This window comes from Tachypleus tridentatus, chromosome 10 (assembly GCF_004210375.1).
Source record: "Tachypleus tridentatus isolate NWPU-2018 chromosome 10, ASM421037v1, whole genome shotgun sequence".
In the NCBI taxonomy this organism is placed as follows: Eukaryota; Metazoa; Arthropoda; class Merostomata; order Xiphosura; family Limulidae; genus Tachypleus; species Tachypleus tridentatus.
Genome location: NC_134834.1, coordinates 44,897,155 through 44,923,691, shown reverse-complemented (window position 1 = coordinate 44,923,691; position 26,537 = coordinate 44,897,155). Strand labels below are relative to the sequence as shown.

At 36.7% G+C, this 26,537-nt stretch overlaps 1 protein-coding gene across 1 annotated transcript in view; it reads right to left on the bottom strand.

Moving 5' to 3' along the window:
* Non3 (Ribosome production factor 2-like protein Non3) overlaps window positions 1-18,559 on the bottom strand; it is a 69,164-nt gene extending 50,605 nt beyond the window's left edge. Inside the window, exon 1 of the mRNA XM_076461098.1 lies at window positions 18,361-18,559. Within this exon, the coding sequence (XP_076317213.1) occupies window positions 18,361-18,383 (23 nt within the window). The 5' untranslated portion in view covers window positions 18,384-18,559. The remainder of the gene's footprint in view (window positions 1-18,360) is intronic.
* Window positions 18,560-26,537: the final 7,978 nt, after the last annotated feature.

Below are 26,537 nucleotides of genomic sequence, written 5' to 3'. Positions count from 1 at the left end.
TACTAGTGAGCTCATTCCTGTGAATACTGGTGTGGCCTGGTATCCAGAAATAATGGAAGAAATAGAAGATAGAAAAAAAATAGGTCAGTCAGTTTTGAATGTCAATGAGAACCTAATGTGAAGTTATACCAGGGCCAGTAGAGAGCTGAGAAAGTTGGTATAAATGGCAAAATTCAGGTACTGCATAGCTTCCACATGATCTAGGTCAAGAAAAATGATGTACAACTTCACAGTGATTACGGAAACTGTAGACGAAATCCTGTGAGAAATCAATGAACTGCAACAAATCATGGCAGAATCCATAGAGTCACCCAAGTTCAAACCATTTTTCTATTCCCATTTGTACAGATAACAAATAGAATACTTCCAATCAGGAGTATCCACCTTCCTCAAATGATTCAGATGAAAAGTCACTGGTGGGGATGGTAGAATGGGCTGACCAGTCATCCAAGGACTGACCCAATTCAGGCAGCTGCATCTGGAAAGGAAGGCCAAAAGGATGAATGGCTGACTGTCTATTCTGAAAGAGCATGGCTCTTTGATGAAGAAATACAATCCCAGGTAGGATGCTGTGGTAAGAATCACAGTTTTGACACAATGTGAAGAAAGTTGCAAGTGGTAGAGGTGAAGAGGAGGTTCGTTGGGCTTGATGTACAAACTCTTGACTGAAGAAGTGTGAAAAACTTGAAGAGCCAAAGCCTCAGACACTGAATGAGGTCCAACATCTTTGAGGCTGAGGTCTTGGCTGAATCATGGACCACAGACCCATAGTTCAGTCTGGATCAAATGAGGGCATGATAGATCTTGAACACAGAACACCAATCCACTTCCCAAAAGGTGGAACAGACAACATGGAGATGTTCAGTGCCCTTGTACACTTGACACATAGCTGCTTGATCTGAGAAATGAAGGCCAGCTTATGGTAAAAGATAACCCACAAGAACTTTGTCTCAGGAACCACATGAAAAACAACACCAAGACAGAGTTCAGGATTGAGGTGACTACCTGTTTGTTGGTGGCAAAAGTTGGATAAAAAATATAAACCTAAATCCATTTGCTGTGGTCCACTTCAATAAACAATTTAGGGTAGTCTAAAGCCGCCACTCAATGAACCCCATGCTCAACGACTGGCACGAAAGATGGAAGTCATTGACATAGATCCCATTTGCAAGAGTAGGAGGAATATGTGCAGTGAGAGTATTAATCTTCCCACTGAAAAGTGACACACTCAAGACATAGTCCTGAGAAAATCCAAGTTCTATGGAAAAAAAAAATGGAAGTATCAAGCCCATATGAACTTTGATTCATCAGTCCATTGAAACATTCTGGATAAAAGTGGATAAATGATCACCTTGCTCATATGAGTGGTCTCATAAAATATAAAATGTGATACCTCCATGTATTGTCATAAGCATTCTCAAACTCTAAGAATATGGAAACAAAATGTTGTTACTTGAAAAGAAGGAATATTGGGATCTTTCCCAGGCTTAGAGAAAAAAAGGACAATAGCCCAGTATCAAGCATCAAAAAAACATTCTCCTCCAGAATTAGTTGAAAACCAGATGATTAGCAAGAGAGACAGGAGAGAGATTGTACAGCATCTCATAGTGAATATCATAAGGTCCAAATGATGTACTGTAAGAAAAGTTATTGCCAAGAGTATCAGCAGTGCTCAGTGCATCAGAGAGCAAGATCAAAAGGAGATGGGTAATATATTGCGCACTGACTTTTCAAATCTTGTCAATATGATTTTGGAACTGGTGTTAGAAGAAATGCTAGTTCTGAACTTAACCCCCAAGATTCCTTTTGGCTTTGACATCTTATCTGCCAAGCATCAACACAGACCTGTTGAAAAGCAATGGAGTTCAAAAGCGTGAGATATCTACAAAAGATAACCCAGGCTCATTTTAGAACCTTCTGTGCCTTTTAGCACAGAGGACTCTACCACGAATGAGGATACTGTGGAGAAACGTGTCAAGGTTTTAGGAATAGACTGACAAGATCAAGATCAAATTCTGAGAAAGAGATAAAGGAGTGAAAATTGGCCTGGTCCAACTTCTATCAAGGCATACACATTTGGTGGTCTCAACCACAGCCAGCTTTCCTCAAAATGATTATTGCTATGTAAGTCACTGTCAACTCTCCAAGAAAAGCAAGAGAAAAGTGAGGGGAAATCAATGGCACTAAAAGACTGACTATGAGCAGGAAAATAAGTATAAGAACCAGTACTAAAGAAAAAAAAGATTGTGATCCAAAAGCATATGCTCTACGTAATGACCTCTCCCATCAATATAGTGCCACCCCAGAGGGAATTGTGGCCATTAAAGTCTCTCAGGATTGAAAATGGTGAAAGCAACTGTTCAACATGAGCATCAAGGCATGACTGATCACAAGTCTCTACAGGAGGTAGGTAGAGAAAACAAACACTGATGGTATAACTTAAGGAAACATGGATGGCAACAGTCTCCAAGGGTGTATCAAGTTGCAAAGAGAGGGTGAACACATGCTGCCCAACTAGGAGTGCCACACCTCAATGCACTTGTCCATCACATAACCTGTCATTCTGGTATAAAGAGAACTGACAAAAGGTGACTATATTGGCAGGTTTCACAAATGTTACCTAAAAGGAAAGATACAGAGGATTATCGTATCATAATCAATCAAGACCTTAATGTCACCCACATTAGAAAGAAAACTTTAAAGGTTCCACTGTATCAAAGTGGCAACTTAGGTTGAGAACTCTGGTTTATGACCAAGCCATTTGTCTATTGAGCTCCATAGATTCTGTCCTGGATAGAGCAGGCATGTTTCTGTCAGCAGAGAGAAATTCCAGTGACTGAGGATGAGAATGAATTATCATTCTACAGAGGATAAAGAAATGAGTAGATGTTGACCTGTCAACTCCTTTATCCATAGAGAACAAATGAATCTTCATTGTTGGAAATTAACTATGCTCTATTGCTCTATGTCAGGAACCACATACCAAAATAAAGTGGTAAAGGAGTATATATTGTATATACTCAATGTATATATTGAGTTCATATATCAGTCAATATGGTGACTGCATAACAGAGTTGTCCATGCATGGTTGTTTTTCAATGAATTGTTTTAATTTTTTTTTCAATTGATTGGGGCATCCACCCACATAGGGCAAGAATGAAAGTAAGATGGGTGGGAATTACAACAGTAAATGCAGTGTGGATCCCTCAACCACCTCAGAAACCAAGAAATACTTGGGTAGAGAAATCCACCATAAGAGAAGGCTCATTGAAATGATAAGACTTATGAGATTGATGTAGAGAGTAGCTTCCTATACTTGCACTCTCACTGTAGCAGTGGAATATGATGTAACAGTGTATGTCCAAGAAGGAGTTGGGGAACAATAACTTTCAAGCCTCAGAGTAAGAAATGTTGTTAACTGTTTTCAAACACTGCATATTTCTCCTCCACCCACATAGGGCAAGAATGAAAGTAAGATGGGTGGGAATCACAACAGTAAATGCAGTGTGGTTCCAGTTTGCACTCAAAAGCATCATGGTCTTTGCTACCACAATGAGCACATACAAAAAAAAAACAACGATATCTCTGAATGTCTGAACTGCTGCCACTGTAAACATTGGAGAGGGTTAGGAATGTATGGCTCAACTTTACAGTTCAGATAACCTGCTGAACAGAGGCAGGTTAACGTAGAGATGTAAATGTAAAAACCAAAATACTGGTTGGCAGCATAATTCTGTCCTTAAGAGTGGAGATACAGCACACAGCCTAAGCACCTTGGGTGGAGAAATCAGCAAGAATCTTTGACTTGGTGATGTTCTTCAAATCACTTTCAATGATCACCCCTCAAGAGGAATTCTGAGTAGCATGGAAAATAAACTCAATGCATATATCCCCAATGGCCTTAAAATTCAAGGAGTTCAGTGTTGTGGTGTAGATGTTTCCACCAAAATGTTATCAAAGTGCAACTTCCTGACTAACTTGGGTAATATAGCAAGTTTCTCAAATACATTTTGAATGAAAAAGGAAGACATCTGCTGCAAGGATGTCTCAGATAACAAATGAAGGATGAGAAATCAAGATACAGAATCAGGCTGTGATGGTGACTGCATGTTGTCCATGCATGTTTGTTTTTCAATGAATTGTTTTAATTTTTTTTCTTCAATTGATTGGGGCATCCATGATAAATAGAGAAAAATTTAGTGTCCACTGACCTCATCTACCATGGAGTACTATGAGGAGATGCACAACAATGCCAAACAAGGACACTGCAGTAATGCTAGGGTTTTGCAAGCACTATTATCCAAACACCAGCATCAGACATAATATCCACAACATCCATTAAGAATGCTCAACACTGAAACTTGCTTGACCCAAGCCCAACAGGACCACCTGATTGATCCTGGGGGGAGAAAGGGCACCCCAAAGATGCCCATCATTCATAGGAATTTAAGGCCAAAGGTGCAGTTGGAATTGGATCCCTCAACCACCAGGATCCTATTCTCCCCCTTCAAGGGTCACCATGCACAGCAAACACCTGGGTGGATTTTCAGATCCTAGAGGAGGTAAACTGAATGTACAGAACCTTACCTGGGAGGTCCCTTGCCACATAGAGAAATCCACCATAAGAGAAGGCTCATTGAAATGATAAGACTTATGAGATTGTTGTAGAGAGTAGCTTCCTATACTGTTTGAAGTCCATGGAATTATATATTTTCTATACAAGCACCCTAGCCCTGGAGAGGAGTATCTATGAGCAGATACATCTCAGGCCATAGTAAATGGACAGCTACTGTTGTGTTGTTCCTGTTCAACCACCAGCTGAGATTCAACAAACTAGAATCCAGAATTATATAGAAAAATCCAGCACATCTGTGCAAATGTTTCACTGGTCCAGTAACAACCACTGGAAGACCCTCATGTGGATACAACTTATAGGAATGAGTGATTCCAAGGATGTCCACATCTTCAAAAGAGACAGAATTGTGCATGCTGGAGGAAAAAAACAACTGGATTTGAAAAATTGCCTTTTCATGGTCTGAAGGTGTAGGGAAGGTTGGACCTGGAACTGAAAAATACCCATAAATGGACAAGATATTGAGTGAGAGTAAGAACAGACTTCTTTGTGATAAGAAACTCAGGTAATGTAGCTTCTGATAACAGAGTTGAGGGTTTGAGGGTGTACTTCTGCGAAATGGTGGAAAGGAACAAGAAAAAGCCAGTCATCCATGCAGTGGTGAGTTTGAATACTGGGATAGTAGAAAAGACATGTAAAACTCTGACTATCCAACAAACAATGTATGGCACTGATGTGAGATTAAATGATAGCATATAAAATAGAAATAATGGCTTGAAGCAATCAGAATATAAAGGTAGGCATTTACAAAGTTGAGATTTTTTCTCTGTAGCCTGAGTGAAAAGAGCCATCCCAGGGGGAAAGGGGAATACTCCATTGTAAATCAAGGAGTCTGGAGAAAGCTATGGAGACCAAAATGGTCAATGACTAGTCACCAATCATCCATCTCTTCAGTAATATTAATAACTGATGCCAAATACTCTCAAGAAAGGAAGAACATCGCCATTATTGGTTTAGTGATTAAATTGTTCTTATGATTTTTTTAATGTCTTCAAATTTGTAGTGTCCTGGTTACAATGGCCAAAAAGTTTAGTTTTCTCTAAACTTTGTGAAAGTTTTTGCTTAAGTATCAACAGTGGTCTAGAATACATTGGCAAGGCTAAAAACATACTCTATGGCTTTCCTCAATTTACAAACTTCTTTGCCTGCATAATAATATCTGGCAAAAGTGGAAAGATCAAGTGATTGGACAAACTAGTTTTTCCCAATAAAGAAGGTAAAGATTCACAAGTCACAGGAGAAATACTCAAAACATTACAAATATGACACATTAATTGCAAAAAGAGATGCAGGAGATGGAATATCCATTTGAGGTTCAGGGGTACCTGTCTAGACAAAGGAAAGTGCTAAAAAATAGTCAAATTCCTACTGGTCCATCCTTGATCACTCACAAACTCAGCTTAAGAGCCAATATGAGAAAAATAATCAGATCACATATAAGACTACCTCTATGTTCATTCTCCAAAATGGGTGCACACCCCCTCCAAATAACACAAGAGTCATGAAGCAGTAGAGTAGGACCACAGGCACAAGATGTGAGCATGAGGATTCATACAAAAATAAAATCTATCTCCAAAATGTTTTATTATTAAAGCAAGAAAATAAACAATCTTAAGCCCTGTGAAAAAAGATAAAATAATTCATATGAAAACATTGCAAATTAATTATAGCACTAAAGAAAAACCTACAAAACATCTGGACCATCCTCATAATTCTTACCATTGAAAAAGTGAATGAGAAAGAATAATGGAAACTTTATAAATGACTCAAGTATAGAGGGTGCATTAATGCAGGTGAAAAGTGTCACAAGATTAAAATCATTAGTTGCAACATATAGTGGGGTAAAAATACTGTAGCAAATAAGGTAGAATTCCTACCAATGCTTAGATGAGCAAAGAAGTGAAACTTTCTTTGGGATGTAGCTAAAGTGTGATAAGAAGGGGTAAGTGCATTTTGAAATTTCTTTTGTTTTTCATTTAGGTACATATACCTGAAAATTAAATCTTCCAAATGAACAACAAGAATGTTTTTATTCCACATATAGAATATGCAAAAGTACTAGCTATTAGTACAAATCACATCGTATTATATAGTAAACTATACGTAAGAATAAGATGACATAAGACCAGCCATTTAATCCTTTGAGGTCTTTTTGTCTTTTCAAATTATGAAATCTTGCAAGGAACAAATGAAGTTAAAAGAAAAAAAATGTATAAACTGCAACAACTTGTGAAAATATGCATCTCTGTCATATCATTTTAGTTATGAAACAACTGTGTGGTACATCTCAGAACAACAGCACTAATATAAGTATTAGGAAAATGTTTTGTGTCACTGCCATAACCCATCTTCTGGTTTGCTTCTTAAAAGAAGTGTTAATAAGGTGGACATGTAAGACCCTAAAATTAAATCTGTGTATACACAAACATGGTTGAGAATTTCCTACAATAAAACCATGAGAGAAAAACTTCTTGTAAGATATAGATTAACTTGCACTTGATTTCAGATCTGGTGGAGAGCTGTGTTGTGGGGTCAAAACAATCAGTGCATATTCATTTGTAGTGTGTTTGTTGTCTCATGGTACTTTTTAGTGATCTACCTTTTCCATCTTGCTTTTGTTGTTGCTTCTGAAGCACCATAAGATGCAGCAAATTAAGACTAATAATAGGTAGACACACAATAATTAAAGTGTAAGAAGTTTCATTGATGTTTAAATGCAACATTTTGACAAAACATTCGTCTGTCTTATTCCAGTATGACCTTTACTAAGCAATGATAAATTTGTATTATTACATAAACCTTTTATTGCTTAGTAAAAATCATACCTCAAGACAACAGACCAACAGCAAGTCAAAATATGCAGTATGTCCCACCATCAGAAAAACTTCTTTTGCTTAAAAAGCAGTTGTTTGCCCACTTATTATGATAATGTGCATCATTACTCAAGTAACTTAATGCAAAAAAAAACCTGATTTAATTGTTCAAAACAAAATGTTCTTACTTTTAGTTATATCAATGGTAAGTTAAAACAAACACTAGAAGTAACAGACACTTCTTTGTTACTGCTTTCCGACTTTCAGTTTAATTCCTATCAAAATTCATCTCTAAAGTGTAAAGAAATCAAACAGTTGCCTTTAATTATTTAAAAATACTGCTCTTCAGGGATTAGTTTTAGTTTTATATACACATAAATAAATGTTCACCAGAGTAAATGTAATATCTATCGTTGATTTAAGTAACATGAAAAAAATAATTTAGTATGATATGATGAAAATTTGAAATTCATTTGTAACAGAAATTAATGTTTTTGTTAATACAAAGTTCTCAAAACCCAGAAATTTCAGAGGCTGTTTTTAGCCTTGCCAATGTATTCTAGACCACTGTTTATACTTAATCAAAAACTTTCATGAGGTTTAGAGAAAACTAAACTTTTTGGCCATTGTAACCAGGACTCTAAAAATTTGAAAACATTAAAAAATCATAAAAACAATTTAATCATTAAACGAATAATGAAGATGTTTTAAATAAAGTGGAATAAATGAAAAAACAGGAAGTTATTCTAACAGATACAAATAAGATAACAGAAATGAATAACTCTTTAACCCAAGCACTTTTAAAAAGTAGACAAATGGTGTGTGTGTGTGTGTGTGTGTGTGTGTGTGTGTGTGTGTGTGTGTGTGAGAGCTGCTACACACTGCTGCTCTTAGAGCTGCTACAGAAAGAAGACTAAGTGTGAGTGGTCAAACTCCTGCTCAGAATGAGTTAAAAGCAGCCATATGTCCATGTAATAATGGAATCACACCCCCAGAAACTGAAACTGATGATCAAAAACTCATATGATGTGATAAAACTATGGAACTGAGGAAAGTTCAAAGGAAATGTTCAAAGCTGGTAAACCACACCAAAATGGACATACCAATGAGCAGGTTGAAATGGACATGCAAATGGAATAAGAGGTCTGTTCAAAAAATTCGCAGACTGTTTGAATTGCGCGGCTCCAGTTGGTTCCAGGGGAATCCGCTTGGTGTCGCTAGGTTCGCACAGATCAGCCAATTACGACACCATTTCCCGATTGCAGATATCTTCATTTGTGTATTAGCTACGCGATTTTAAGTGAAGTGCGATTTTTCGTTTAGTGGACTTCAGAATGAATGACCTGAAGGAGCAACGACTTGCTGTGAAATTTTGTGTTAAACTTGGAAAATCTGCGACTGAAACTTTTGCTATGCTTAACACGGCTTACGGTGATGTTGCTATGAAGCGTACGGCATGTTTCAAGTGGCATGAACGTTTTAAGAATGGTCGACAGTCCATTGAAGATGATGAGCATCCTCGACGTCCTTCCACGTCAACTGACGACCCATATGTCGACAAAATCAACACCCTGGTGCGGGCAAATCAACATCTGACTGACAGGGAGCTTGCTGAAGAGTGTGGGATATCAGTTGGATCTTGTTACGAGATTTTGACCGAAAAATTGAAGATGCACCGCATTGCTGCGAAATTCAGCCCTCAGAACTCGTGAGTTTTTGGCCAAACACTCGATCACTGTTCTTCCCCACCCCCCCTACTCACCTAAACTTGCGATTTTTTCTTGTTTCCCAAACTCAAAAGACCCTATAAAGGAAGAAGATTTGAGACGACTCCCTAGATTAAGGCAAATGCGACGAAGGAGCTGGAGGACATTACAAAAGAAGCGTACCAGGACTGTTTCAACAAGTGGAAACACCATTGGGATAAGTGTGTGCGTTGGGGAGGAGAGTACTTTGAAGGGGTCCCAGACCTGTAACTTCTAAATAAAGTACATTTTGTTTTATGATGTCAGACAGCGTATTTTTTGAACAGACCTCATATGAAGGTGAAAATGCCCATCTCAGGGTGAAAGAAAGACTCCATGGTGAACTTTTCTGAACTGCATCTAACAGATGCAAGCATGTCAGGGGATCTCAAGGAGGAGGAAAGGTAATATTTAATGAGATGGGAAGGAAACTGTGTAATGAAACCTTCCAAAAGAACCCTTAACACCCATTAATCTTCAACAAAGGGAATAGAGCAAGGTAGAAACACAAACAGCTGAGCTCACACACAACCCAAACCTTCATGGAAGTCACTTATACCAAAGGTCACTGGTGGTACTCCATCAAGGAAAGTGACAAAGTACCCAGAATTGAAGGAACGAGAAAGAACTGGAAGGAGTATTTGGCATATGAGGTCCTAATAGAGAGAAACTGGTTATAAAAGTTGTAAGGGTAGACTCATTAGGGTGACATCATTCATAGATCAATATAGTCAGGGACTGGAGCAAAAACAAAAAGCCTCAAAAATTGAGAAAGACCCTGAGATATGTGTAGGGTAATATGACCCAAACCAAAACTGAGTCCCCAGCTATAAGGACTCAAAAGCAAAGAAGCCATGTATTAAGGCCAGAGTGAAGTAGAGTAAGTGAAGGGTATATCAAGTAAAAATCCCTCAGCATATCTACAGATATCCTCTGACAGTCAATATATAGAATAAATATACCAGAGAAGAGTATGTGTAAAACTAACATTACATAGTATGGGCATGATCATAAGCATGGACAATGAAACCAGAGAAAGAGAAAAGTCACTGCATGAGACACGTGCACATTCCAGAGAAATGAGGGGATTCAGAAGAGTCAGAGTCCTCAAAAATGAAAAAATATCTCACACAGGAAGAGTCCCAATGCATCCCAACAGCTGAGGAGCAAAGTGAAGTATTATGAAACTTTGAAGGTCAAAATCTTCCCTTTACAACACTATATGGAAGGAATAGGATAACTTAAGTAGATTAGGAGTAGGATATTTTAGGAAGCTCTACATACACTCTAGAAATAGTCTAAACTTGCACAATGAGGAGAAAGCTTTGGAAATATAGAAAAACAAACTGACATGAGAGTGAGGGATGCATTTTGGAAACGAGATTTGAAGTATGCATTCAGTAATAGTTTTATAGATAAATCTACCAGCATTAAATATAAATATAACAAGTTCCAGAAAAAGTTAAGTTTCTGTTGTTCTAATGTTAGAAGTGTTACGAACAAAATGGACGAATTCAGAGCTTTAGTTGAAATACAAGGCTAAAGTATAATGTAAATTGTAAAAACAGTTAAATTTGCAAATAGAAATAATATATTTTTATATATAATAAAAATATAAGAATTATAGTTTTTAGAAACATATTTCTAAAATTGAGTATACAAGTTAGAAGTCATTTAATAATACCAAATTTTAAAAACAAATGTACAAGGAGGAATGAACTGCAGCCATTTAAGATAGAAAATGGTAGCAAACAGTCCAATTCAATGTAGGTTATGTTCTGGTATTTCAAGTGTAGAAAGTTTTTAACTGGCAACTAACTTATGAAAGCTAAGGTTAACAACAAACTATAAAATGGGATCAGGGTTACTACTAATAATTGAGTTTTTACACTTCAATTTTAGATGGTGATTGGGATGTATGGAGCCAAACAGTGAAGGAAAGAATCAAAGTTGATCAAAATGTTTTTATCTAATAAACAGTAAGAATCTAACTGGGAGTGGGGATGTCATTTTAGATTTATTGTTAACCACTGATGAAGATTTGGTTGCAAGAGTAATCACTCAGGTGTGATGCAATGGTTTGTGCTGAGATAAAAAGAATGAAAATTTAGTTCCTAATTTTAAATTTAGTTTGAAGTTAGAGGGCTATTTGTACTTGTTGTCCCTAATTTAGCAATAACAGGCTATAGGGAAGACAGCTAGTCAACACTACTTACCACTACTTACTTATTAGTAATTTATGATAAAAAAATTAAAAGATGATCAAATTTTGAAAATTGCTTTTAATTAAAGAACAGAATGTTTCTAAAATGAGGGATAACAGAGAACTTAAAGGTAATTAGCTTAAATAAAGACAAAAAGGAGAGCTTTAAGATTAAGTAACGAGTTAACCCTTTCATTACAGGTTTGGTATAAACAAAAGTTCATGTTTGCGCATGATAAGTATTTATACTATAACTTTCAATGCAAAATGTGCATCTTCACAAAATTTGGTAGACTTTTAGTACTTATTAGAAGTCTCTTGTTCACAAAAAATCAAATTTTTTGAGTATTTTTTACTAAACATTTGTTTGTGAAAAAATCAAGTCTATTTCATTACTAGTCCAAGTATGAAGTGATTTTAATGTCACAGTAAAAAATTATTCTTGATCCCAAAATATCTCAAATATTTGTCACAGTAACATTTTATATATTGTCTGTTATTGTTTCTTCCCTAACTATAGAAGATCTGTCAAGTTAATTGACCTTGTAATCACCACAGAAAATTAGGAAATAAATATAAATGATTTTTTTTCATTCTGGAATGACTACAAGCTATAACATCACAACACAAATGTTTAGTCTAAATAACATAAAACTTGTGACATTATACATTTATACTTATTTATTACTTCAATTATAATGAAATTCCAGTCATCCCAGGCTAATAACACAAGTTACAATGATGCAGTGCACATGCAATCATGTCACAATACCCAATATTATAAAACTGTCCTTTAGTCTTTACAAAGTGACCTGTCTTGGCTATGTTTTAGTTGACTAGTATTCTGTAAAATACAGCAATGTTTCAATTAGAAACTATATATGTATAGAGATTATTACTATTTTCAAACAAGTTCTTAAACTTGTTTCTCTTAACATTCAGAACAGTCAATTAAGAAATATAGCAAAGAATGCTCTTCTTCTTATGACATTTGTACCCAGTTGCTGCTTGTTGTAGTTTGCTAAGTGCTTTAAAAGGAGGATGTAAAACAAAATAATTTTTTGATGTTTTATATGTACAGTTGAAATAACCATAAAATCATAAATTACTATACCAATACAACAGTATTCCATTATAGTTTATCAAGTTTAATAATTGAGCTGTATTTTGATCTAAAAAAAATATTAAATTTTGATCAGACTAGAAACAACCCACCTCTTCGAAATCTTGTTCAGAAATGGCTGAAACAACCACAAGGGGACATCCTGAGCTTTTTGTTGGTTAGTCACATTTCATACACTAGGGAATGTTTCCCAAAATAGAAAGTGGGAGTAGAACCATTGTGTTTGATTTAGTAAATGAGCAATTTCTCAGCACATAAAAAGATAGAAGGCTTTTACTTTATATTTTAGCTTCTTAATATTGGTAATTTGAGTTCCCAATCCGCATGAAACTACTGACTTTGTATTCTGACTTCCCAAGCATCTAATCTAAACTAGTGATGCATTCAACACATCACTTGATACTCAAAAATCAATGTTTAAATGTTTTTAATATCCACTTTAAATTAAGAAATTGAGTAATATACACTACTAAAATCTGAATTATAATCTAGTTTGATACCAAAATTAATGTTATCAATTCATAACATAGTAATTAATAAATATTTTTATTTTAATTCAACAAATTAGTGACATGGCCTTTGACCTATGACATGTAGCAATATGGTTAACAACTTTAAATTGATATAGATTGTAAGGTTTACAGAATTATAGAACTAGGGATACAGTCAAAACAGATAGTTGATAATGCTAAAACTAACATAATGAAATTTTTGGAAGTATGTTAAAAGAAATCAAAATGTTAAAATGAGAACTGAGCTCCAAAAGGATGTTTATAGCAAGGCATTTGTTGAAGGCTATACATGGGACAAAGATGCTAAATATTTTACATTAATATTATTTATTTTAACAAGATATTAGCAATATTACTGAAGCTGATCATTTTTTTGAACATACAGAATTGACTCGAATCATGTAAATACTAATTCCTTGGTGTTAAGAAAAAAACTAAGATTAAAGTGGATAAAAAGCATGACCAACCAAGTTTCACTAGGATGAATAGGGTCCATCATCTTTAAAGCCGAGTTCCTGGCAAAGCCATAGACCAATCTTTAGCACAGAACATCGATCTGATCCCCAAGTGGTGGAAGAGAGGACAGAAGAGATGTTCAGTGCTCTTGCACCTTTGACCTGTAGCTGCTTGATGTGTGGTATAAAGGTCAGCTTACGGTCAAAGATAAGCCCCAAGACCTTTGTCTCAGGGACCACAGGCAGCACAACTCTACTGATACTGAGTTCAGGATCAGGATGAATACCCTGTTGGCAGCAAACGTGCATGCAAATGTTTGTAGAGAGAAAGAAGATAAAGCCATTTGCAGTGGTACATTTCAGTCAACTACTGAGGGCAGTCTGGAGGTGCCGCTCAGATTACCTCATGTTCGACAACTGACATGAGATATGAAAGTTGTTGACAGAGAGCCCTCTGCAACAGTGACACTGGAGTTGTTCAGTGATAGCATTAATTTTTATACTGTAAAGTGTGACACTCAAAACACAGCCCTGAGGGACTCCAAGTTCCAGTAGAAAAGAATGGGAAAGTGTCAAACTTTCACAAACTTGGAATCCCCTGTCCATTAAAAAAAACGTGGCATATAACCCATATATATATATGGAGGTCTCGCAAAATCTCATACCTCCATGTTGTACCATAAACCTTCTCAATGTCAAAAAATATTGATACAAGAAGTTGTTGTTTAAGAAAGGCCTCTCTGGTTGACATTTCAAGTCAAAGCAGGTGATCCACAGTGGAGCATTGTCATCGAAACCCACACTTGTAGGTGAGAGGTGATTGTTTGAATCGAGGAACCAAACAAGATGAGCATTAACCATCCTCTCTAAGGTCTTGCAGAAACAGCTCGTCAGAGCAATTGGATGGAAATTTGAAGGAATCTTGGAATCCTTTCCAAACTAAGAGAAAGGAAGGACAATAGCCTGGTGCCAGGTATTAGACAAAACATTTTCCTTCCAGATCTGGTTAAAAACAATTAGAAGAATAGCAAGAGGATCATGAGATAGATGGCACAGCATTTGAGAGTGTACATCATCAGGTCCAACCAATGTACTGCCAGACTGATGAAGGACAAGTTTGAGTTCCACCAGTGTAAAGAGACAATTATAGTCACAGAGACAATCAGCTCGAATGAAAAGAGATGATCACTCTGCCTGAGTCTGGATGGCTAAGAAGGTGGAAGAAGAAACAGAAGTGCTAGATACCCAGGAAAAGCTTTCACATGGAGTACTGGCAATGCTACTTCCTGACCAGAGAGCAAGATTGAGAGGGGGACAGAATTATACTGCCCACGGACCTTTCAAATCTTGTCCCATATAACTTTGGAACTGGTGGTAGAAGATATGCTGGTTGTGAAGTTAATCCAAGATTCCTTCTGACTTTGGCATCTTACTCTCCAAACATGTGTGTGGGCCTGATGGAAAGCGATGCGGTTCAAAAGTGTTGGATATCTACAGAAATTATCCCAGGCCCGTTTTTGAGCCTTCCGTGCCATGTGGCAGGCATGATTCCACCACGGACGAAAATATAGTGGAAAATGTGTCAATGTTTTAAGAATACACTGAGTAGCTGCTTGTATAATACAGCAGTTACTGCTGCCACACAGTCGTCTATTGATGGCTTACAGACGATGGCAGGATCAAGTTCTGTGATAGCAGTGAAAGAGGGCCAGTTTGCTTGATCCAGCTTCTATTGGGGCATGCAGGTCAGATGGCATCAACCACAGCCAGTCTCTGTCAAAAGTATAGGAAAATAATCAGTGCCTAGTGGATTATCATCTACCCTCCATGAAAAATGGAAGAATAGTAAAGGGGAGCAAACTGACAGATCAATAGCAGTAAAGGACTGACTAAATGCATGAAAATAAGTAGAAGAACCAGTATTGAAAAGAGAAAGGTTGTGATCAGAGAGCATACAATCTACAGAACGACCCCCTCCTATCAATAACAACACTCCCCAGAGGGAATGATGTCCATTAAAGTCTCCCAGGAATAAAAAGGGAGATGGCAATTGTTTAATGAGAGCATCAAGGTCTTATTGATCAAATGTCTCTCCAGGTGACAAGTAGAGAGAAAAAACAGTGATGGTATGACCCAAGGAAATATGAATGGCTATGGCCTCCAAGGGTGTGTCGAGCGGCAAAGACAGGGTGGGCACATGTTGATCAATCAAGAGTGCCACCCCTCCATGCACTTGTCCATCACACAGCTTGTCATTTCTGTACAAAGAGAACCTCCAAAACGTGGCTGTATCGATAGGTTTCAGAAATGTTTCATGTAAGGAAAGACATACAGGATGATAGGAAGCAATGAGTATTTTGATGTCATCCAGATTAGAACATAAACCTCAACAGTTCCATTGTATCAAGGTGGCCATTTTTATTTACATGTAGGTGAATTGGGTTTATGACATCTGTTTTCCTTACTGTCTTTATTCGAGGGAGGTCCATCGACTTCCACAGACCCTGCCCTGGGCTGATTGGGCAGGTCTTTGCTGTTGGAAGGGGATTCCAGTGACTGAGGACGTGAACAAATTATCGTTTTGCGTCTTATGGTGGGAGAAGATGTATCTGAGGAAATGCCTGTACCCAGAACCAAAGGAAGTGGATCTTGGGATTTGTTGAAATTTAAGTAAGGGACAGAGATGGGTGTTGAAGGTGATTCATCAACCTTTTTAACCATGGTGGTCAAAAGACTTTTCATTTGTTGTGAGAACTATTCTTTTGAAGGCACAGAGAGATCTGTCTGCATTTCTATTGTTGTTGTGGAATGAAGTGCAGCAGCATAGTCTGAGATGAAGTGCTGGACAGCAACTTTCAAGCCTCAGGAAAAGTAATATTATGAATCATTTTCAAATGCTGCACCTCTTTCTCTTCCAACCATTTAGGACAAGAAATGAAAGTAGGATGGGCTAGAGCCATTGCAACTGACACAATGAGAGTCCATTTCTCACTCACAGGCGTCATGGTCCTTGCACTGCAACGAGCACACAACATTTGGCAAAAACTAATAACAAAATATGACATTCCAGTTAATACTAAATTTATTCAAAAACAAGACACAACTAAGGTTTATACTATGTAAGAACTACATTGACAAATACCACACCAACATTACTTATACAATACAATGTGATAACTGCCACAACTTCTATGTTGGAGAAACAAGAAGAAAAAAGGAAACCAGATTCAAAGAACACAAAAAGCCACCTTCACATGTTTTTGAACACTACAAATCAAATAAACACAACATAACCATAGAAAACACCCAAATACTAAATAAAGTAACAAACATAAACAAATGTGAAACTAAAGAAGCCTTACTTATACAACAACTCAAGCCCAAAATAAACCAATACAAAGGAGCACCTTTATACCTATATTAATAAATATAATCAAACATCTAAGCACGCCCTCTACATTCCCACACTCAGTTACACAACCCCCTTCAAACATGTGGTCAGCTATCCATCAGTTACCTGTTTCTTTCATTGTGAACCTGACGATGACTGAAGAAGGTCAAAACGTTGTTCGCTACTCTGCATAAAAAATTTTCTCAACCCAAACCAGTCATTTTTACATATATTTTTTTCTCTGCAAGTGGGTTTTCTCATCATCATTGATTATTGGTTTCCTAGTATGTTGAGTTTTTGTTTTGTTTCATGTGCTGAGTCCCAGGGAATGTATAGTCCAGTATGGGTGATTTTTCAGTGGATTTCTGTTTTAAATTGTGTATTGGTTCTTGCAATTTTTGAGGTTAAGAAATGATATTTGATTGCTTTCTTCCTGTTCACATGTGAAGTTGATGTTGGGATGTATAGCGTTAATGTGATTGAAAAAATTAAGTACGTGTTCTGTAGATGTGAATCCTGCAACCATGTTATCTACATATCTGTACCAGTACAGTGGTGGATGTAATGCTGTGCTAATTGCTTGTGTTTCAACTTGTGTTATAAAAATATTGGCTAGAATTAGTGATACTGGGTTGCCCATGCTGAGGCCATTTGTATATAGTTGTGGCTGTTGAACATGAAGTTTGTCTTCATCGTGGTAAATTCTATGAGGGTTACTGGGAATGTCTATTGTTGGGTTAGGGTCTCAAATATAGAGTTCTAAGGCTATCATACAGGCTTCAGCGGTTGGGATTTCTGTAAAGAGGGATATGACATCGAAACTTGCCATTAAGGCTTTATGATTAAGTTGATTATGAGTAAACATGTGGTCTGCTATCAGTCAGTTACCTCTTTCTTTCTTTGTGAACATGATGATGACCAAAGAAGGTCGAAACGCAGTTTGCTCCTCTACATTTAAAGAATTGGTTTTATAATGTGAAGCACATAACTGAATATGTTACTAGAATGTCACAAGTTTGAAAGGCTAATTTACAATTTGTAGTATTTTACACACTGGTATACAAAGGTCATCTGCACTAGCTATCTCTAACTAGAACTGTAAGTTGGAACTAGTGGGAAGCAAGGCAACTACACAACAACACCCATTGCTAAATATTGTACTATTTTTGTCAGACCAAATAATGGATTTGATGTTAACTCCTATACAAAAGTTTAATTAATTTATAACCCTAATAATTTAAAGCTTCTCGGTGCTTATAACAACATGCATCAATTTTATTATACACATAAATGTAAATATTTGTGAATTTAACACAATGACTTTGCATCTTCGTAACTATACAGTGCCATTAATGTCGGGTGTTACACTGTGCTCATCGTGTACCATAATAATGTTGTTGGGTAAACACGGCTTAAACTTTTAAAAAGTAAAAATTTATATTCCAAGATGTAAATCAGAAGTAACAGATTATAAATAGCACTTACCTCACTTCATGGAAAACTCCCATGGTAAAAAAAATCAAATTGTAAAAAGAAGTTTTCAAATTAGAAATTAAAATAACTCTAAACCAATTAAAGTTTTAATGAAACACTACTACTACTACTTTTGGTTTATTATCCTACCAACTACACACCTCAAAACTCGCCATTATACTAGAACGCATGGAAATACCATACAATCTGTAGCGAACGGGAAAATGAAAAGGAGAAATGCTGGGAGTAAATATAAACGAAATAAAAGAATTTCATCCACATGAGAGAATGGAATAGAATGACTTCGTTTTATGCAATGTTAAGAGAAATCTCAATTACATAATTTGATTAATAAAACAGCATAATACATAAAAAACGATTGACAGCAATAAAAACTGGACAATGTCTTAGCAATATCTTTATTGTAATAATTAATTTATTTTAAATTCTGTACTTAACCTTTTGAGGCAACATGGGATCTTGTGATTCATCTCGGTTGTTTCATCCTCTATACCAGTGGTTCCCAACCAGGGGTGCGAGATAACATTTGTTTTGGCCACCTTCTCCTTTATTCTTAAATGAATAATTACTGTGAGGGGTGCGAGAACATATTAACATTTTTAGGGGTGCGGGGCATGATAAAGGTTGGGAACAACTGCTCTAAACTAAACTAAAACTATTAATAAATAAATTTTAAAAGAGAGAGAGTGGGGATTAAATTGTAAAAGGGAGAAGGCCGAGAAGCAAGAGGACAAATGTCATGATTTCCATACTAGGAGAGTTTGCGGATTTATTTAAATACTTCTTTACAAAATCCAGAAATTGAAACTTGCGTGATATGAAAATTTCACTTATTAAGTACATTTTGATGCAAAGTTTAATCGTGTACATTTACAATAAAGCAGTATAACTAGATTTTGAACAGGTAACAGGTCGTGATTGATTGATTATTTGGAATTAAACACAAAGCTACATAATGGGCCATCTGTGGTCTGCCCACCACGGGTATCGAAACCCGTTTTCTAGCATTGTGAGTCCGCAGACATACTACTGTGCCATTAGGTGGCAACAGGTTGTGACATACGCACTTCGACTTACCCGTAGCGAGATAGAGTAAGGAGTCATATTGCCTATTTGGTGGCCATTTTCCAAAACTGTATTTACAACTCTGGAGTCTCATCAGTTAGTGGGCTAAGTGTTGTTATTTGTGGGTGTACTCTGCTGATGACAACTATATGTAGGTCCCATCCGAGTAGTCAATGGTCGATTCCTTAGTCCTTAACATAAAGGACGTATCTCAGAACGGCTGGTATGGATAGTAACACTCTTATTGATAAGCAGAGGACAAAGTTTCGACTTTCCTTTGTCATCTTCAGATTAACCGTTACTACATATTTAAATTACTATACACATTATTTTAAAAAGCGTTTTGTATTTGGAATGTAACAGATTTTTTACTATATAATTATTTTAATATTCATGTTTGTTTCAAGTTAATATATATTGAGAAATGCATGTAAATTTCCGTGTCGAATATGTGTTTTGAAAGTCCCGGCTGTTTACTAAATTTGTAGAAGATCCTCAAGTGTAAGAATTAACAGTATATGCTTTACATCGTTACCAACTGAACTTTCAAGAACCTCAACTAAAGTTTATAAATCGACGAGCTAAGAAACAGTTTTCATTTATATTGTTGGTTATCTACAGTTAGTACACAATAAACTTTGGAAGCTCTAACTGTGATAAATGCTTGGTAATAAGAAAACTACAGATATTTGTCCTGGAACGTTTATAGATTTAGAAAATTACAAACTGAATTAACTTCGAACGTTAATATTCTTACGAAAACATTAGATACTTGGGAAAACAAACTCACGTGTGAAGAAGCGAGCTAGCTTCCCGTCATGTAAAATGTATCTGTGTATCAACATAGAATTAATTCGCTCTTCGTAAACCGTCGATAAAATGTTCAGTTCCAGAGCAGACAGAAGACTCATTATTGTTTGCAAGTTTGCAAAATATTTATGTAAAACTTATTTATAATAACCATTATTATAAATGTTATTGTTGTTTGTATATTAAAATATATTTGTTTTAAGAAAGAAGATTGGAAGATTATGTGTATCAGTCTTTTTTGGCAAATATAATAAATTTTATACATATTAATATTTAACTAATTTCTAAATTTAAATAAGTGGTTAACTAGGTTTAAGGCTATTTGAAATTTTTATATATAAAGTAATGTTTCGGAGGGTCGTCCGAGATGAATTATAATACGTGACATAATAAATTGGAGGGCTTATCCAGGATATGAATCGCTTTGTTTGTTTGTTTGTTTTGTAATTTCGCACAAAGCTACTCGAGGGCTATCTGTGCTAGCCGTCCCTAATTTAGCAGTGTAAGACTAGAGGGAAGGCAGCTAGTCATCACCACCCACCGCCAACTCTTGGGCTACTCTTTACCAACGAATAGTGGGATTGACCGTCACATTATACACCCCCACGGCTGGGAGGGCGAGCATGTTTAGCGCGACGCGGGCGCGAACCCGCGACCCTCGGATTACGAGTCGCACGCCTTACGCGCTAGGCCATGCCGGGCCAGGATATGAATCAGAGACAAAATTCGTTCTAAATTAAAATAAAATCATAATTCAATTTATATTTATCAGCGCCAAAAGATATGATCATATCTGATTATCCTTCAAACAACTAAAAGATATAAAAAAATTGAATTGCTTTTAAATTACTAAAATATTAGAATTAGCAGTTAAGAAATCAATGAGAAAAAGGAAGTAAGAAAGCGTACTATTGAGATATTAGTCGATGATGATTTGTTATTTGTGGAATCAATAGCGGAATAATTTAATGTCTGCATTAGCTAATCAGAACTGGATGATAAAGATAAATTAGTAATCTAGTTAAGACACAAAGAAATTGGGCGGGAACAAACCTGTATCAATGATGAAAGAGAAACAAACGATTCGAGGCTGAACAAGAACGAGCTCGTGTAGAAGTTGAAAAAAGAGAAAGAGTAAGCCCATATAGAAGCTGAAAGAAAAAGTAAACAGTCTCGAGGCCGAATAAGCTCATATCGAAGCCAAGAAAGAAACTGGGCTTAAAGAAATGGATATTAGACTCAAATCCGAACAACTAGAATAAAATGACAATTTTGAATTTAATCAATATATTAAAGATCCAGCATTTATTGAAAATGAAATTGATAAATATTTATAACATTTTGAGAAGGTTGCTCAAACCATGGAGTGACCCATTGAAAAATGGTCATTATTATTACAGAGGATTTTAACTGGTAAACCACAAGAAGCTTATGCCACTGTCTCTCTAGAAGACTGAATGGATTGTGATAAGGTTAAAGCAGCTATTCTCAAAGCATACGAGTTAGTACTAAATGTTTCGATATTATCACAATAAAGATAGTCAAGCTTATATGGAATTCGCCTATGAAAAAGAAGTTTATTTTTATCGATATTGGAATTCTATGCATATTGGCAACAGTTTTGACAAACCAAGACGATTATGTCTAATTGAGAAATTAAAACATTGTACATGTGATGACATCAAAACTTACTTGGATGAAAAGAATGTTGAAACACTACAGGAAGCAGCTGCTCTTTCAAATGATTACATTTTAACATATAAAACCACTTTTCATAAAAATTAAATTCCTACAATTTCAACAAAAATCTGTATCTGTTGAATCCAATAAGTTTCATGATTCTTTTAAAAATCGAGTTTTTCTAGTTCCAAGTTTGCACACACTCGGGATAAAACTTCATCAAAATCATCATGTATGCCATTTTAGTAAGAAACTTGGTCATGCTATGTCCAACTGTTGCTGTTTGAGAAAGAAAAAAAGAAAAGAAGGCAGCACCTAATGCGTTAATATCCACATATGGACGTAGTTTCATCAGACCACCCAATGTTGTTGATTTGACCACTGGTAAGAAAGCTGATGTAGTTAGGGAAAAATTTAGACCATTTGTGCCTGTTGGTTCTATGTCTTTGACAAATGACACTACTAATCACGTACCCATACGTATTCTAACTGATACTTGGGCTAAACTATCACTGTTGGTAAGAAATATATTGCCTTTAGATTCGAATTCTGCCACTGGTAAATTTGTTATTGTTCAGGGTAATGAGAGTGGCTTTGGTAATGTTTTTATTCATAACATGTATTTAGGATTAGACCTAGTTTGAGACCAATTGTGGTTGAGTTAGACCTACTATGCGAATTAAGGGTGTATCATTATTGTTGGGAAACGATTTTGCTGGGGTAAAAGCTGTTGCCAAAGCCAAAGTTATTAGCGAGATGGTCACTCTTTCATCTAAGGATAATGTTGTTGTTGAGGGGAATCCGGATGTTTCCCCTTGTGTGCTGACGCGAACTCAGACTAAGATATTAACTCAAAAATAAATTATACACACGTACTCAGAGGATAATATTATAGATTTGTCTTATTTTTTTAATCCAATGGTGATCTTGGAAATAATTGTTCAACCAAAGATTCTTTGGTGAATGACAAAGATAAAAGTGAAGGATATGATTCACCTGTTGAAGTTTCGTATGCTAGAAGTAAACTGATTGCCGAGCAAAAAAAATGACCCAGCTATCTCTTCACTATTTAAATACACACTCCCAAAATTTGTACTGGAAAAATTCCACATGATTACTTTTTCACAAATGGTGTGCTTGTGAGAAAATAGACACCACCAAATGCGCCAGCTTCAGAGAACTGAGCTGTAGCTTATCAAATCGTTGTTTCCAAAGTATGTGGCCCGGCATGGCCAGGTGGTTAAGGCACTCAACTCATAATCTGAGGATCGAGGGTTCAAATCCTCCTCACCCAAGCATGCTTGCCCTTTTCAATCATGGATACGTTATAATGTGACAGTTAAACCCACTATTTGTAAGTAAAAGAGTAGCCCAAGAATTGACAGTGGGTGGTAATGACTAGCTGCTTTCCCTCTAAGTTAACATTGTTAAATTAGGGACGGCGAGTGCAGATAGCCCTCGTTTAGCTTTGCTCGAAATTCAAAACAAATAAACAAACAAACCAAAGCATGTATTTATGAAATATTGAGAGTTACTTATAAATTTCCCAAGGGAAGTCATTTATGTTCCACATAATTTGTGAAAAAGTTATGAGACATTTTTTGGCCCAAAATTAGGCAAAAATTGTCTCAGTTTTTGTAAAATTTATCACATATGGAAACCTAACCAAAAAATCGTTTCTTCTTTAAAACTTATCCCACAAATGCCTCAGTCGTGTGATTATTGATTATTTTAAACCAAAAAGATAATATTTGTGTTCAAACATTTTCATGCTCCTCTAGATAGATTCCTGTACATGGCAAGGAGGCTTTGTCTCAGAGAAGGTTATGTACTGTCAGTTTACCTCTTCTTGGATCTAAAATACAACCATGTATTTGACCTGTGTGGTGATCTGTGAAGGAGAGTATAGAATGCTGGTGGTTGAGGAGTCCAATTCTAACACACCACTTTACTTTTGAATTACTGTAGCCTTGAGGTGGCTCCTAGGGTCAATCAACTCATCCTTTTGGGCAAGGGTCATCTGAGTATCAGTGTTAGATGTTTTCAATAGTTGTCGTGGACATTGTTTCTGACGCTGGTGTTTGGATATAGTGCTCATGAAATCTCGACATTGCTGCATTGTCATTGTTTTGCATTTTAGTACGTCCCCTTGTAGGTTTCCATGATGGGTGAGATCAGTAGGCACTGAATATTTTATCTGATGTTATGGATCCCCCAAGTTCAAATAAAAATAAAATAATAAAACAATCTCATTGGTAAACTACTATGTCTGGAAGTCTTTGAACCTTCTTCTACACCTGCATCTCATTATCTTATAGTACATTCTTTGTTAGACAAATCGTTAGGGCAAATGCCTCCATTTTTTATTCAGAGGAGGCTATAGGGGCTCTTAAGTCAGTCAATAAGCTACGTTTTGGAGACATCTTGGTGGAAACATCCACCCCAAAACATAATGAACTCCTCTTTCGTTCGAAGTTAATTGAAAATATACTCATTGAGATTACTTCTCACGAGGAGTTATTATTGAGATGGACTTGAAAAACATCTCCGAGTGAGAGATCCTCGCTAGTATCTCTACCTAAGGAATATCTGCAGTGATACGTATTTCCACTCGCAATGATGGAATTATGCTGCCTTCCGATGTCCTACATTTGACATTTGCGCTACTGTTAAGGTGGGTTATCAGAATTTTAAGGTACAGAGGTGTTTTCCCAACCATCTCAGTTATATCAGCGTCAGTGGTTCAGTCACATTCAGAAACATCATGTCGTGGTTTTTTGGCATGTGCTCATTGCAGTGGCAAATATCGTGATGCATGAATGCGAATTAGACCCTAACTGTAATAATTGTAGTGGTTTCCAACCCTTGTATTTTCATTCTTGATTTAGGTGGGTAGAGGAGAAAGAGGTACAGTGTTTGAAAACATTTCACAACATTTCTTACTTCAAGGTTTAGAAGTTATTGTCCCCATATCCATCTCAGTCATTTGCTGCTGCACTACATTCTACTGTTTCAGTGGGAGTGCAGATAAATCTGTCTGTGCCAACAACATAGTCGTTTTCAAACCATGTGCAGATTATTTTACTCTCCCCTCGGATAAGCTTGTTGACAAGTTCACGTCTAATCTTCTCTCTGTTCCCACCATTCTTTTTAGTGACTACACGGGCCCACTTTCTTCGTCCCTAGCTTCTGGCATATGCTTGAGTCCATCTTCTTCAGCTCTGAGATGTATAATGATTATTTCTTCTCGCTCTCAGCCACTAGAATTTACATCTACTGACAGAGACTTGCCCATTTGATCCAAGACAGAATTAAGGGAGGTCTGCAAACCTCCTTTTAGTACAAAAAACTATTTGGGCATAAACCTAAAAGTTCTCCTCCACCTAAATAAAAATGTCCACATTGATACAGTGGAACTTTCAAGGTTACCATTTTAATATGGATGACAATAAGGCCATGATTGATTCCTGTTACCCCATGTGTTTTTCCTTGCAGGAAATGTTTCTGAAACATGGTCCTACACTCACCTTTCATTAATTTTCGTTATACTGGAATGACAGATTTTGTGATGGACGAGTGCTTGGAGGGGTGGCACTACTGCTCAAGCCACACATCACTGCCCTATCGCCATCCGTGTTTATACGTGTCGTTCCATCATTGTTTCACCTTTATACCTATCTCTTGAAAAGACCTAATAAGTCAGACTTTGATGCTCTCATTGAACAATTGCTGTTCTCTTTTTAATGCTGGGGTCTTTCTGTAGAGCATATGCTCTAGGATCACAACCTTTCTCTCTGTAGTACTGGTTCTTATACTTATTTACATGGACCTAGTCAGTCTGCTACTGCTATTGATCTGTCTGTCTGCTCCCCTTCACTTTTCTTGGAGGGTTGACAGTTACCCAGGAAGCAGCGGTCATTTGATTAATATATTGAGGGAAGCTGACTGTGGACTACACCACCCGACCCGCTAGCTCTCTCGGAACTTGATCGTGCAATCGTGAGTATGACATCAGTACACGACTGTGTGGTGGCAGTGACTGACTGTACTATCTAGGAAGCTGGTCAACGCACTCCTGAAACCTCAACACATTTTTCTTAGTATCCTCGTCCATGGTGGAGCTCTGCCTGCCAAATGGCACAGAATCCTCAAAAACGGGCATGGGATACCTTTCGTAAGTATCACATATTTTCAAACTTTATTGCTTCTCAGTGGGACTGCTGCCATGCTCGGCAGGTAAGACACCTAAACTAAAAGGAATCTTGAATTAAGTTCACAACTAGTGTCTCTTCTATCACCAGTTCGAAAATCATATGGAACAATATTTGGAAGGTCAGTGAGTAGTATGCTTATCTCCTTTTGAACTTGCTCTCCAATAACCAGGAAGTTTCTGATACCCAAAGCATCGTCGATAGTCGCAGCAAAAGCTTTTGCTCGTGTATCTAGCATTTCTGTTTCATCCCCTACCTTCTGGACCATCAAGTATCGAACAGAGCAATCGCCTCTTTCCTTTCAGGCTAAACATTTCTATGACTGTAATCGCCCCTTTACACTGGCGAACTCAAGCTTGTTCTTCATTGGTCAGGCAATAAATCAATCTGTCCTGCTGATAT